The 15610-nt window shown below is 49.4% G+C and overlaps 1 protein-coding gene across 6 annotated transcripts in view; it reads left to right on the top strand.

Moving 5' to 3' along the window:
• LOC134558140 (monocarboxylate transporter 2-like) overlaps positions 1–15610 on the top strand; it is a 38843-nt gene that overhangs the window by 12677 nt on the left and 10556 nt on the right. For 3 of the 6 annotated variants that reach the window (XM_063411712.1, XM_063411711.1, XM_063411710.1), the window contains exons 4-6: positions 190–397; positions 1169–1413; positions 14972–15115. In XM_063411712.1, coding sequence (XP_063267782.1) covers positions 190–397; positions 1169–1413; positions 14972–15115 — 597 coding nt within the window. Of the gene's footprint in view, positions 1–189; positions 475–1168; positions 1414–14971; positions 15116–15610 lie in introns of those variants that run through there. The other 3 variants (XM_063411714.1, XM_063411716.1, XM_063411715.1) reach the window with 3 other exon arrangements.

Raw genomic sequence — 15610 nt, 5'->3', positions numbered from 1 at the left:
TGGCGCTGCTGCCTCGGCTGGGGGCGAGGGAACACGAGGGGACAGGGTGCTGGAATTAGGGATGAGGCTCTCGGGCAGCTCCCGCCCGGTCCCGCGGGCAGAGCCGCGCCAGCGCCGCGCTCCGCGGGTGGGTCCAGCCGCGGGCTGCGTGTCCCAGGTGTGTCCCAGGTGTGTCCCACTGTGTCCCAGGTGTGTCCCACTGTGTCCCGCGCCTGTCCCGGGGCTCGGCAGGCGCCGGGGGGGCGGAGCAGCGGGCTGGAGCCGCGGTCTGGTTTTTGCCCAGTTCCACGTGGCACTCCTGCCCCATCCCGCTCCCGGCACGGCGGCTCGGGGCGCCGCGGGACCCACCCGGACCCGCCCGGACCCGCCCGGACCCGCCCGGACCCACCCGGACCAGGTGCGCCGGGGCAGGGCTGCGCTGCTGGGGAGCAGCACCCCGGGACTGGGGCTCCGGGGAGACACACACCAAGACAGGTCTGGGGAGCAGCATCCTGAGACCAGAGGTCTAAGGGAGGAGGATTCCGGGACTGGGGGTCCGGGGGAGCAGAATCTCGGGACTGGGCAATGGAGGAGCAGCGTCTCGGGATTTGGGGTCCAGGGGAGCAGAATCTCAGGACTATGGATGTGGGGAGCAGTATCCTGGGACAAGGAATCCAGGGGAGCAGCATCCCGGGACTGGGGGTCTAGGGAGCCACACCCCAAGACTGAGGTCTGGGGGAGCAGCATCCTGAGACTGCATCCTGAGGTCCAAGGGGCAGGATCCTGGGACCGGGGGTCCAGGGGAGCAGCAACCCAGGGCTGTGGTCTAGAGGAGCAGCATGTCAGGATTTGGGGTCCAGGGGAGCAGAATCTTGGAACTATGGATGTGGGGAGCAGTATCCTGGGATGAGGGGTCCAAGGGAGCAGCATCTCAGGACTGGGGTCTGGAGGAGCAGCATGTCAGGACTGGGGGCCCAGGGGAGCAGAATTTCAGGATCAGGGGTTTGGGGAGCAGCACACCAGGACCGTGGTCTGGAGGAGCAGCATCCCAGGGCTAAAGGTCCAAAGGAGCAGCATCCCAGGACTGGGGATCCAGAATCCAAAGGAGCAGCATCCCAGGACTGGGGATGCAGGCTCCAAGGGTGCAGCATCCCAGGACTGACCCCACAACTGCCCCTCTGCATTGCAGGGCTCCCGGGGAGGCTCCCTGCCCGGCCATGCCGGCGCCGGCCGAGGCGGGGCTCGCCCCGGGCCCGCCGGATGGCGGCTGGGGCTGGATGGTGCTCCTGGGCGCCTTCGTTTCCATCGGCTTCGCCTACGCCTTCCCCAAAGGCTTGGCCATCTTCTTCAAGGAAATCCAGACTTTCTTTGGCACGTCCTATAGCGAGGTGGCGTGGATCTCCTCCATCATGCTGGCCACCACGTATGGTGCAGGTGAGTGACCCTGCACGCTGTGTTGGAAGGGCAGGAGAACCAGAAATCTCCATTGTGAACCAGAGTAAGAGGGAGAGCAACCACAGTGTCCATCTGTACGGGAACCATCCACAGATTCACTTTCTGATCATGTTTCCAAATGTTTGTTTAGGCAGACAAGTCAGATGTGGAACCTGGGGGATTCATGCCCAGAAATTGGAAGATTACCTACAAAAACTTTCTGTGGGCACGAGGGAAAAAGCCCTGAGAATAGGCTGGTGTGAAATAACTAGGTCTGGGTTTCAGCCAGAGCTGAGTGTGGAGTGGAATAATAAATGAAGTAGCTGCTTGTTTATTGTGGCAGATAATCACAGCAATGAAATCGCCAGTCATTCTTATCAGTTGTAAAGCAGTGCATGTAACTTTGCTCTTTTTTATGATTTCAATATCGCTTTCATGACTGAATGAAATACATGGGCTGGCCTTGATTAAATCTTCAGCTGGAGATGAACAGGAACCACATTCTGCAATTGCAGGAAGCCTCATCAATATTTATCCTGTCTATTAAAGAAATTTTGAAAATAATCTTTGTTTTTACAAAGGTTTTTTTTTTTCTTTTTAATAATGCACTGTAGTGCTTTTTGAAGAGCACAGTTGCTAATGAAAATAAAGTTGTTTTGTATAAATTTGTAAGATGGAAACGAGACTTGAGTCAGAACCTGTTGTAATCCACTCTGTTGTAACCCAGACTTGGTCGTACAGAGATGAGCTCTGCAAAGGCTGAGTTCGTACACAAGAACCTGCAAATAGAGCACTTGGAGAGCAGAACCCAAGCAGTGATTTAGAAAGAGAAATCCCCTCCTTGTGCCAGTGCTGCTGTCCCACTGGCTGTCCCATTACACTGCAGTAAACATGCCAAAATATTTACCTGTGGGCTGGGGGCTTCCTGGATGCCTCTGTGAGTTGTTGGCAGCTCTGCTTTGTCTTCCAATAAAAAAATGTTGTCCCCTCCCCTGGTATGGAGGAGATGCTTTGTGCCTGACCATGACCAAGTGAAGAACATGCTCTGAGGATTAACCCTGCACCTGGCAGCCCCTCAAGATGCTCACAGGGATTTAGGTGGGGAGCTTGAGCCCCTTGGGGTTCAGCTTGTGGCCAGTGAGCTGGTGCTGGAGCAGGTGAAATGCTGCTCTGATCTCCTCTGCCTCCTCCCAGCTGCTCGTTTTCCAACCTTCCTCCTTCTCTGTCTCTCCAAATATTCCAAGTTAGTGCTGTGTGCTCTGTACCTGGGATGTTCTAGTGGACTTTTATCCCAATTAACTGAGCATCCTCTGCCTTTTTGCAGGAACTTTAACTTTACCCTCCCTAATGCTGTTTTACTTTGGTGTGGGGGATGACACAACAGAATTGCAGGTGGCTGTACCTTTGTGCAATCCCTTGCCTTGCAGCTGCTCAGAGTTCTGTCCTGTTCCCAGCCCTCCCCTCCTCTGCTCCCCTCTGGAATCAGATTCCTCTGGAATCAGGAATCTCAGTGATGCTTGTTGGATCCTCCCTGTGACCCTGGCCAAGGTGCTGGGTGGCTCAGTGGCTGCAGGCAGGGCGTGGTGGGAGCTGGTGGGACAGAGGGGATGAAACACAGTGCCCAGGAGTGTATTTAACACAGTGCCCAGGAGTGTATTTAACACAGTGCCCAGGAGTGTATTTAACACGTGTGCTTTGGTGGACTGGGCATTTAACACCCGAGTGGGCTTGGCTCATGAATGACTTCAGTGATGTGGAAATTCCCATTGAAGGACAGCTCCTCTGAGCTCCTTTAGCTCTGTGGCAGTGCCTGTTAGAACTGTGAGGATGCAAGGCTTGATTTACTCTGCTGGAAAACAAGAAAACTGTTTAACATTGGATTTTTGCTAATCTTAAAAAAAAAAAAAAGAAAGAAATTCTGAAACGCCAAGGTTTCAATACACTCCTGAGTAACTAACAGAGCTACCAAACCAGATGATTGTTGCCATGGCATGTCCATCCCTTTCCTTCCTTTCCCAATGAGGCAGAGGGGTCACAGGCTGTGTGGAGGTGCAGGTGTTGCTGTTGCAGCCCTGTGGGAGCAGTGTGGGGCACTGAGCACCAGGAGCCACCAGGCACAGGTCCCTGGGGGGCTGCAGGGGCCACGGGGGCATCTGCTGGTGCCACGTGTGGGCCACGGAGGGAAATCCTGTGAGGACTGACCCAGCCCAGCTCCTCCATCCCCAGGAGCAGCACAGCTGCCCAGTGCCCTGGCAGGGCAGAGGATGATGTTTTCACTGGCCACAGCTTTTGTTGACACAGTGCCTGGTTTCCTTGGTGTTCTCCTTGGTCTAAGGACTTGTTTTTGGGCTGTGCTGCTTGCATGTAACAGAGCTTGTGTTTGCATTTCATAAATAATGCAAATGAAGCTTATTTTCTGAAAATACATGAACTAACCTGAACCTCCACTGGAGAAACTGTGTTGATTTTTACAGCATGGATGCAGATTTACAGTGGCCACCTGAGGTTTTGCTTGTAGCACCAAAGGAGTTCCAGTTTTTCAAACTAAAACTGAAAATCAGCAGCCAGGACTGTTTCTGCCCTTCACTTTCTGCTGAATTCCCCCAGGAAGCTGTTTTATACCAGCTGAGGCTCTGGCAATATATATTACAGAAGTTAATGTGTCCTATCCCCCAGTTTCTTAATCTGAACTAGGCTGCAGAAAACAATTCTGTCACTATAATACCAGTAGTAAAACAGATTACTGTGCAGTAAAGTGGATAGCCTGGACTTTATGATGGGGTACTTGTAGCTCTTGCCAGAGCTCCTGTTCAGCAATTCCACATTTCCAATTGCAGAGGGCAGACTGGGAGGTTTGAGAGTGAACAGCATGGGGGATGTTGCTTTTCTCTGACCAAATCTGATAAAGAAGGATTTCTTTGACAATGTTTCTACTTTTCTTTATTTTCTTGCCATGGGTAAAGAGCTCTTTTCTTACCCTAAATGCGCAAGGTATTACTGAGCAGAGTCTTTGATGTATGGAAAAAAAAAAAAAAGGGAAAAGGGTCTGATCAATGACCTTAGAGGTCTTTTCCAACCTCAATGATTCTCTGATTCTATAAGGGACCAAGGGCCGTGGCATCATCCTTCCCTGAAGGTGTTTTCAGCTGCATCTCAGCACCCAGGAACAGGCTCTGGGTGCGAGGAGGACACAGCAGATGTCCCCAAATGTGCAGCACCTCAGGGTCCCTACCCATTGTGCTGCCAGATGCCCTGGGCAGGGCTTCTTTTTGCAAACTGCCTCCTTGGGCACTGTTTGCTGTGCCAACACAACCCAAGACCCCCAAGGTTTTGCCTCACATACAGGGCTGAGTTTTGTTTAGGAAACAATTTCAATGCAAAGCCAAAAGCCTTTAGCCTTTGCCCCTCCTGATTTGGGCTGTGTGGTGCTGCCAGGTTCACAGAACTGAGCTGCCCTTGTCCCACTTTTCAGGGGGACACATTTCAGATGTGTCCCTGGGGACAGCCAGGGAAAGCAAGAGGCAGCAGGGCTCTCAGGAGAGAAAAGATAAGCAGTATTAATTTGCTAGTAAATTAGTTGCCCTACTCAGCATCAGGGGAAACAGCCAAACATTCTAAAAATATGAAATAGTGATGCCACTAATTTAATAGCAGTAATGTAGCTCTTAAGGTCTCCTGTAAGGCTGTAAGAGAGGCAAGGATTGTGGGAAGAAGTAATATCTTTTATTATGGCCAACTGTTAGAGCTTGAACAATGAGCCAGCCTCCTGGCCACTTGTGCCAGAATAGAGAGAATAATTTAATGCTAGGACAGGATCTGCATTTTCTTTTTTTAATTTTTTTTTTAAATGGTGACTGTGTGGCCAAATGCTTCCTTCATCTTGATAATGGAACAACAGGAATCATCCAAGGGGAGCTCAGAGAGCAGATCCTCCTGCAGAGTCATTTGGTTTGAATATCTGGGGCTACACCAGGGCACATTGGAGCTTCTTTTTGGTAATTTTGAAGAATTTCACTCTTTTGTGGTTGCTGTGCACATTTGCATACAGCTTGCAGGTGGAAATCTGTGCTGCTTCTGTTGTCCTTTAATGCATAAAAAGCTCAGGCTCATGGCATCAGCACCATGCATTGTTTTTATTCAGAATGCACTGCAGTGGAGCCTTGTCTCAGTGTTGCTATACCTGCTGTAAAACTCCCCCCAAAATTTCCAGGGTGTTGCTCTAAGACATCCAAATTTCCATTAAAATTAAGGAATTGCTGTCTGTCTACTTTACCAAGATATTATCAGAAAGCCACATTTTGTAAACACAAGAAAAAAGAAAGTGTTTCTGGTGAAAAAGCCTCCACCTGAAACCAACTGGTGTTTATTAGCCTGCTTATTTATTGGTTTGTAATTTGGTGAAGATCAAATTACCTGAAGATTTAATTCTGAAAATGCTCCACAACTAAATCTTTTCTCCAAAAAAACCTTCTCCCAGAGCTTGTAAGTGCTTAATAGAGCATCTGCTAAAGCAGCAAGGAAGAGATAGGGAAGCTGAAAGTCCACCATTGACCTTGAACATTTAATCCAAAATTTTATGGCTGTATTTTATTACACTGCTAGCATGATAAATTGCAGTGACAGGTTTAGAAAGCACCTTACAACATGCAGTGGCATAAAGCTATATTAATAATGAGTTGGATTCTGCAGTTTTTAACTTAATCAAAACTGCCAGTGTTCTCTCCTGCTCTGGTCCAGACTCTATCAAAACCTTCTCTGCCTCCAGAAGACCCCACCCAGGGCTCTCCACACAGCTAAGTTGCCTTCAAATAGCTGTGAAGCATCACAGCACCACAAGGGGAAACTGAGGCACGGGAGGGAGGTGGGTTTTCTCAAGGACAAGGTTATGTTCACCTGTGTCAGCTCTCTCTACTGCTGTGCTTACAGCACTGGTTCAACAAACATTCATTCTGGAGTGGGCTTTTACTAGGATTTCCCCAGGCATGTGCTCTTCCACCTGGGTATTCTGTGGAGGCTGAAACAAAAGGAGGAGGATTATTCTGTTTATTCACAGTGCTGTGGATATCCAGCCTCCTGCTATCCTGGCCCAAGCCCTGGCCCAAGCCCTGGAGCTGCCTGATGCTGGGCTTCAGCTTTCCCCTTCCTCTCTCACCTCCTGAGTCCCACTCAATCAGCCTGCCCATGCTGTGGGAACATCTTCCCCTGCAGGGCAATCCCCGGGGTAGCAGCACCATTACAATCCTGGATTTTGATAAGAAAGCTGGATGAGGAATGGTTTGATTTCTGTAATGAATGGTGCTGCAGATCCATCCACTTCTCCCAACTCTCAGAGAGCGCTCCAGCTCTGCAAGGTCACCACGTATGGGCTTCTATTTTTTATTTTTTTAAATAGCTCTGTTCTACTTAAGAGCAATAATAGCACTATAGGTTCAGGTGAAATATTTCTGTGTTCGTGGGCTTGGTCACAAAGCTTTATCATTTTGCCCTTCATTGGAGCTATCAAGGTCACCAGGCAGCAGTAAGAGAGATGTGATAGACTTAATAAAAACCAAGATTAATAAGAACTAGGAAGAAGGAAGTGAAGAGTTTTGGTTGGGGGGTTGTTAATGGTGTTAAGCCAAGGAGTAAGTCACAATCCATTCCCCCCAAGTGGAATTCAAACATGTGAAAGCTTCTTCCCCCAGATGCCAGCCTTCCCCTGGGGCTCTCCAGTGTAACTGGAGATGTCCTGCAGGGCTCTTCAGGGTGGGCAAAGCCCTTTGGAGATCTCCAGCAGCCGGGGCCCAAACTGCTTTTGGGGCAGCATGTTCAGAGTGGTAACCAAGGGGTGCTGGCCTCCAGGAATGGATGTTCCAGCACACAGGGAGCTCCTGCTCTGCAGCTGGGCTGGAGGGGTGGAAGGGGTAAAAGCCAGTGGTCCTGCCTAGGGGAAAGGACAGCTAAAGAAATCACAGGAGAGCAAGTCCAACACTGTGGTGTTGTGGCCTCAAGAAGGTGAGCGGCTGTGATCTGCTGCATGGTGAGATCCAGACCTGCAGCTGGGGAAACCACTGAGGGCTGGCCCTTGGCAGGAGAGGTTATTTGATTGCCTGAATACGAAGTGACACGAAGGACCTTAGCTGCAGCCCTGGTTTGGGAGCTGTTGGCCTGTGGCTCCTTTGTGCACCATAGGAGCAGCATCTAATCTGGGAAATCTGGAAATTGAAATGCCAGAACACTGATCAGATAAGACTGCAGGATAAGGAGAACACTGTCATTCTAGATCTTGGGCTTTGTCTGCTTTCTTCTTCTTCTTCTTCTTCTTTTTTATTTTTTTATTTATTTTTATTTTTTATTTTTTATTTTTATTTTTATTTTTATTTTTTTATTTTTTAAATTTTTATTTTTTGTTTTATTTTATTTTATTGTAACACCAGGTTGCTGCTGAGTATTTCTGGTGGGAGGTCAGGGCCCCTGTGTTCCCAAGGGCTTGCCTGGTGGGTGCAGGGGAGGGAGGATTGCTGCAGCCCTCACTACCTTCCCAGCTGAGCATGGTGCCAGTCCTGCCCTGGAGACCCAGCACCCCAGGGCTGACCAGTTTGAGGACTGAATAATTTGTGTCCAGACAATTGCATGCTTGGCTTATGCATCACCTCACAGGGATTGTGCTGAAGCTGCAGCCCTCACCCCCTTAAATGAACTGGCTGTTTTCCTCACCTATGAGGAAGCAAATGAAGCATCTCTGGGGCCAGGTTGGCTGTTGGAGCTGCTGTGGCACGTGCTGGATTTCAGCCTCCTTACTTAAAATAGATTATTTTACTGTAAAGTAACACTGATAGAAGGCATCAGGGTGGTCCAGGTGTGTTCAGGTCTGTGGAAGCTGCTCTGGCAGAGGAGTGTTTGAGCCTGTGGTTGTCACCTGGGGCGTGTGCTGGCTGCCACTGCTCCCTGGTGTGTGGGTGAAATAAATCCTCTGATAAAAGACTCAAAAGAGGCTCTGACCCTCAGCTGCAATAAAGATGTTTATTCTAGGTAGTGTCCAGAAGGAAAGAGGGCATGCACAGAGGAACAGGGTCTTTTCTCAGCTTCTGTCAGGGGAGGGGCAGTTTGGGACAAAGCCAATAGGGTCAGAAAGGGAAGGAAGGGTCAAACTATGTAGTTGCAGGCTCTAGGGGTCCCTGAGGGAGGAGAAACTATTCCCACAGGAGAATATAATGTGGCCATCCTGTGTCCAGCAGCACTACCTGAGGAGGGCTCTGTTGTCTGTGAGCTCCTCAACCCACTCAGGTGCAAACCAAACCACCTGAACCAGGCAGCTGAGACTAATAATTATTAGGTTCCATTATTAGCAGGAACCACCAGTTATCCTGCAGGGATCTGCAGCAAGCAGGAGCAGGGCTCAGCTACTGAGGGTGAGCAGCTCCTGCTGACACAAACAAAAGCATGAGGAACCTGAGTCTCTCCTGGCACAGCAGAGAGTGAAAGGCTGCAGGTTTGAACCCTCTCCTCCCTTTCCCCCCATGGTTGCAGCTGGGCTCTGTTTTCTCTGGCTGCCTCCCTGTCAGGCTGTGCCAGGGAAGGAAGGCTGTCACCAGGAGCTGCTGCCTGATCCCCCATCTCCAGGGGCTGCTGCTGGGTTCTGTAGCACATTAATAATGTGGGGCACTTGCTTTCATTTGGGGGTAATGAGGAGGTTGCTCTGTCACCATGGGCTGGTACCCTGGTGGATAAATTACCAAGCCAACGGCAGTGTTGTAATTCCATGGAGGGAGTGAGATTATTACTGAGGAAATTGCAGGCCTGCTCCTGTCATTGTTTTACCACTGGTGCAAAAATGGGCTTTGTTCCATTAGTATACTCGATTTTCTCCCTCTCCCTCTCTGCTGAGTGCGTTGCACTCCCTCTTATGCCCCCAGTGACTCCCCACAGTCAATGGCAATCGTGGCATGCTGAGTTCCTGTTTGTATTTTCACAATAGTTTGGAAAATATTAACTGGGCAGCTCTTTTGGTGCTGCTGACCAATGTTCCCATGCAGGAACACCTCTTTAGAGCCACTTGTCACAGTGGAAAAGCAGGAAAAGCTGAGCTGCCTGTTGCAGCCCCAGCCATGGGGGCACTGGTGGTCCCAAATCCTCCAGCCCTGTGGTCTGTGCAGTTCAGTATTTTAAAGTGTTGCTGTTTTTTCACCTGTGTGGTCATCAAATGGTCTGACCAGCAGACTTAGAACATTTGCACTGGCTCTGTGCCACTTTACACTGTCAGAAGGTCAGTGTTGTGAAACCTGGAAAAAACCCCAGGTTGCTGGAAGCCTCTGGGTTACAGATTTTCAGGGTCTCAGCTCTTAGCTGCTTATCTGAAAGCCCTGCACAGAAATACTGCAGCAGAAATTCATCCAGCACAAGTTCCACCAGAAAGGAGGAACACTGATACTATTAGTACCAAGTTAAGCTAAAAAAGAAAAAAAAAAAAAAGAAAAAAAAGAAAAAAAAAAAAAAAGAAAAAAAAAAGAAAAAAGAGAGAGGCAAACCAAACCTTACAAACAAGGGATATATATACACACAGGGTCAGAGAGTAGAATGTTTTAGTCCCTATTAGAAATACATCAGTGTTTCACACCGGCACTGGAAGTTTTGCAGCTCATAAAAATTTCATAAGGCTTGCTGAGGAAAACAGGAAGGCAATTCAGGTGTCTATTTTTTGAGCACTGTCATACTTGCAAGAGTTTCAGCCAGTCTGGATTGATATTTCTTGTTATATGCCAGCTCTGCATTATGATCCTCTCTGGATCATAGTTCAGTGACTCAAAAAGAATGAATGACAAGGTGGCCTGGCTTTGTGGAGGAGAAGAGAGGAGAGTCCAGGGTATTTTGCTTCTTCTTTATGGTTTTACAGTCTCCTCTTCAGGGTCCTTTTCACTTCTGCAAACACAAAACTCAAGGTGAAAAGTAATTGGACAAGCTAACAAATGAGTTCAGGCTTGCTGCATTCCCCACTGGCGAGTCTCTGTGCTTCTCTTGCCACTAAGAGCAGCCTCTTTGACACGGCCTTTCATGTACCAGCTAACAAAGAATGGAAATCTGCCACAGGTTTGAGAAAAGAGAGCCTTTAAGCAGGACAGGCACTAAACCAGAGTGATTTATATGGGCTGAGGATACTGCTTTACATCTCATCAGTCTTCCAGGGGCTCCATGATGCCAGCTGCTTCTTTGGGGGATATTTGGTGCAAACTGCTGCTCTGCAGCTGCAGAGTTTCACTGCAGGCAGAAGTGGAAGCCTCATGGTGTGCACCCTGCTCTGGAAGGGCTTGGGGTGTAAAGGGAGGCACTTCTGAGCAGGCATTCCTTGCTCTTACCATGGGCTGATGGAGAGCGTGTCCCTGTGAGCCAGGGGAGGTGCAGAGCCACAGGCACAGCTCTGGGTGAAGCCAGCAGCAGGATGAGGCTCAGTGTCCCCACTGTGTCCTCTTCTCTCCTGTGTTGTCCCCCTGTAAGGGATGATGAAAGGTGGGCATGGCTGGAAGTTCACTGGAAGGGAGGAAGTCACTGGGTCATGGAAGGAGCTGCCATCCCTTCCTGCACCAAAACACCACCCTAATGCCAGCATTCCTGTCCTTGGAATGTGATGGGGTGCAAGGGGTAATTAAACAATGCTTCTAGTTTTATCTTGAGGAGCTGCTGTGTTGGTGCTGGGACAGCCCTGGTGCCCTGCTCCCTGAGAAGCCTCAGAAGAGCACTGGGACACTCTCAGCAGCTGGGATGGCTTTGGCTCCTCGCTCTGACTTTTCAGGGATCTGCACAGCACTTGTGTGGCTGCTCCTGCAAGGCCAAGCTGGGTGAGTGGCAGCTTGCTGAGAGCTTTGCCAGCTGTTTCTCTTGCCCTGCTCTCACCTGATGCTGTAAATTAAGAAGCAAAAATCACCCTGACTCCTCCTAGCTCCTCGTGCTGCAGGCTTGCAGGAGGGAACAATGACTTCATCTGGATGGCAGGACAGTGGTTCCAAATGTGGTTCCTGCACATTTGCCCAGGCAGGTATTAGCAGCTAACGGGGCCTTGGGATCCAAGCTTCACACACTGTTACTGTAAATGGTTTCTCTGTGGTAATATACAATATTCTTTCCATGCCAGCTGAGTAACTGGTAAATGACAGGTCCTGCTTTTCAATTCCACCGTGCTGCCAGGGCCTGCCACGCTTTCAATTTGTGCAAGAGCTGCAAGCATAGCAGGAATTGTGTTTAGCATTTCCCACAACTCCAGTGCTGGCTTTGTGTTCCTTCTTCTTCAGTCCTGTGCCCCGACTTGAGATATTTAATGTTTTCTGAAGCTACCCCACAATGCTGCTGTTAAACTTACCTAATGTTTGATGTAAAATCAGCTTCCCCCTCAAGGAATGCTGTGCAGGTGGCATGGGGCAGGAGGGGCACTCAGATGTGCTGGATGTGATGCTGATTGCTGCAGGCAATGTCCCTGTGTGTGCTCTGTCACCTGCCCGGGCTGGCAGGGTTGGGAGCTGAAGTGTGCACAGCTCCCAGATGTGACAGACTGTGTGTGCCACTTTTCACCCACAGATGGGACTGGTTTTGAAAGGCTGCTCTGCTAAAGCCTGTGGATGTTCCTGTAGGTCCAAATGACTTAAGTGGAAAATATTTTGGGGATGTGATTTTGCATTTGCTTCAATACATTTGAAAGGTCTGCTCAGGACTGCTACAAACCCTTCAGCCTTTGAGCAACAACTCGAGGAAGTTTGATTTCCCAACTGTTTGAGGCTCTGGGTTGGATTTTTTGGTGTCTCCTGCTAGGTCTAGCTTTCCCCTGCAGGTTGAGTGCTCATCATGGCTTTTACTGTGGATTCTCTGTGGCTCAGAAGGCTTGGTCCAGATGTTCTGCTCCTGTTTTCTCCTCTCCCTGTATGCACTCAGAGACCTCTCTGAGAGCTCCCCAGCCCTGTGTGGGTGCTGCTGGCCAGGGGCTGTGATCACAGGCATGTCCTGTAGGCTCTGGCTCTTTACCAAAGCAGGCTCACAGGGCCTGGACACTTTCAGGCTCTGAAGGCTTCTGTGCTTCTGAATTTTGTCACAGTTCCCTGTGGGCTCAGCCCAGCCCAGGCAGGTGACACCCCTGAGAGCACAGCTCTCCCACCTGGACTGGCAAACTGATTTTCCTGTTGTAAAAATGATAATTCTGGCTGCAGCAGATGAAGGCTCTTTGCTGAAGGTCATGCAGACCTCCTGTAAAATATTGCTGAGGGATCATACATGACAAGAAAGGGGAAAAGTTTCAGACTCATGGCTTAATAAGGACTTGCTGGGATGTGGCACACATAGAGTGTCCCCAGGGACACAGAAGGGCTGCTCTCATTGGTAAAGCCAATTGTTGGGATGCAAACATTTACTTTCCTCTGCTCCAGCCTCTGCCCTGGGCTGTCCCCATAGCTGGGCAGAATGTCCCCTACCCTTTGTCCCTGCCAGTTCAGTGTCTGCTCTCATGGTCCAAACCCATCCTTGCTGATGGGTGAGGCCAATAAATTAATCCTTCTTTCCCTTCTCCTAAGCTGGATGCTCAAGAGTGGGACACAAGTGAGCAGTCCTGGTTCTCCTCTCCCAGCAGGGCTTCTCTCCATGGTAGCTGTCCCAGGTCAGGGCAGGAGAGGAGCCTTGGCAGGAATATTGGGGGTTTAAATGCTTTGCTCCATGGTACAACATCCTATAGGGTGAAATCCCTCTGCCAGTGGGCCAAGGTAATTGAAACCACATTTCCTTAGCTGAGTAATTAGATTGATTCTGCAGAAATGCGGACATGTGGAAAATTGAAAAATGGCAGAATTGCATGCCCTGAGGCTGCAGATGAATATGTTGGTGCCTTTCTGAGGAACACTGGCTCAATCTATTGAATTATAGGACGTGCTGAGACCAGCTCAAGCACAATGCAAGCTCAGGCCCTGACCAGGGGAAGCTCAGACAGAAGGGGGTCTCTTTCTCCCTGTGCTGATCTGAAATATGTATCCCTTTCCCCAGAACTTCTCATTGAATTCTCCAGTGCTCTGTGCAGCAAAAGGATGTACGGGTGTGAATCCAGTTACAGGACTAGCAGAAAAACTCTCCATGTAATTATACACACACAGAAATTTTAATTGAATGGTGCAGTTGATGGGACCAGATCACAGATCACACAGCTACAGGGATGTTGTTGAGACTCTGCTTGTGTGCATTTCATTTATGAGTGTTTTGACCTCAGACATGAAGTGGAAAGTGTTTCTAATGGCTTCATTCCCCAGATTAAACCAGCCATACCTACTGTTTTTTATTCTTGCACAAGATAACAGCTGAGAACTTGTTTGGGTGCTGTCAGCCATGCTGAGGGAGTGTTGGAGTTTCTGGGTTTTGTTCCTGTGATCAGGAGTGCTGAGGTTTGCAGGGTCTGGAGAGAGCTCTGGAGCTATTTCTGTCTGAGATGATTTAAGCAAAGGTAAATATTCTGCTATGGCTCTGTGGTGAGGTAGGTCCCACAGGCAAACTCTTCAGAGATGCCTGTGTGTTTAAAATACCTGTTTGCAGTATTGTATGTGTGGGTGGTGTGGGAAGTGGCAGGAATGAAGGCAAACAGGCACACTGGGCTCTGAAACACCAATACTGTATGATGAGTAGCACACAAATAGCCAGGGAAGTTCAGATACTAAATCTGCCTGTATTCCCCTTCTTCATTTCCAGTATCACTTCTGAATCATTTTGATTCAGGATTTTTAAATAATACAGAATCTTTATATCTCACGGCTTGGACTTCTGGGCTGCTCTTTCCTGTTCAGCTTGCCTTCCCTAGTTCTGACTTCTCAGTCTGTTCTAACTTCAGAGCTGGCTTTTCTTTGAGCAGGAGGTTGGTCCTGATGTACCATCAAAGTCCCACCAATACATATCATACTGTGATTCTGATTTTTGCTGGTCTCACTTCCCCAGATTTCAATGCTTTGTTTCAGTGTGCACAGTTTTTGTCAAGCCATTTTCCCCCTTCATAATTTTGCACTGCCCTGAACCTCCTCTTTGCATAAATGCAAGCCCAAACTGGTTCTTTTGAGCTCTGGCTAATCCATCATCCCAACCCTTTTCTACCTGCATGGACTGCTATTAAGATTTAATTAACAACTGTTCTGCTGAAGCTTCGGTCCTGGTCAGCAGTATTGGAATTGCATTAAATAGAGGCATTAAAAATGCAACAACATTTGTGATATCAGCCTCGCAGTATGAACCACTGCTTTGTGTGTATAGTTTAACATCATCATCAATCAAGGAGCTCCTGTGCTGGGACCCTGTTGCTGTTCACACGATTTGTTGTTGCTGTTTGCCTTCTCTGGTGACATTTCAATGTCCTGGGGGCAGGAGCTGTCACTGCCTACACCCCTGTGGCATTGGACCTTCTGCCATCTCCATGTGGAAGATCTCCTCTTCTCCATTTGCTTCCTGAGCTCACCCTGGGAGCTGTCAGCAGCACTCAGGGCCATTGACACTGCAGAGCTTTACCTGCTTTGTGACAAACATGCCTTCTGTCAAAAGATGTGGGTTCAGGGCTCCTTCTGTCCCCTTTCCCCAGGTCCCATCAGCAGCATCTTGGTGAACCGCTACGGCAGCCGCCCCGTGGTGATGTTTGGGGGGCTCCTGTGTGGAGTGGGGATGATCTCAGCTGCCTTCTGCACCAGCATCCTGCAGCTCTACATCTGCGTGGGCTTCATCACAGGTGAGAACAGAGCACCTCCCTCCCCTCCCCGTGTGAGGCTCCCTCCTCAGGGCCTGGGGCTTCCACCCCTGGGCAGTGTGTGCACCAGCACAAACACAGCGGGGAGCTGGTGAGGTAGAGAGCTTGGGAGATGAAAATCTCACAGTGTGAGATGAAAATCTGGGGGGACAAAGGCCCCAGATGAACTTTGGCAAAGAGCACATTCCCTGCTCAGTGCTGTGTTCCTGGCTTGACAGCCCATGTGGGATCTGGCTCTGGGCCAGGGTGCTGGGCACGGTGGCCATCAGTGCCCTCAGCTCCCCCTGAAGCAAACCTAGCTTGACTGTGCTCTGCCCTGGGCAAGGCAAGTCCTTCCTATAGAGGAAGCACCCTTGTTGCTATTTTACAGTGTGTTATCTTCCCTCTGTGAGATACATGAGATGAGATTTCAGAGGTTTGCTTCAGTTTACTTGCCCTTTGCCAGCTTGTGAGATGATGAGCTCCTTTATCTGAAAA

Source organism: Prinia subflava, chromosome 14 (genome assembly GCF_021018805.1).
Source record: "Prinia subflava isolate CZ2003 ecotype Zambia chromosome 14, Cam_Psub_1.2, whole genome shotgun sequence".
Taxonomy (NCBI): domain Eukaryota; kingdom Metazoa; phylum Chordata; class Aves; order Passeriformes; family Cisticolidae; genus Prinia; species Prinia subflava.
The sequence above is the reverse complement of the archived record's forward strand: the minus strand, read 5'-3'. Positions and strand labels throughout refer to the sequence as shown.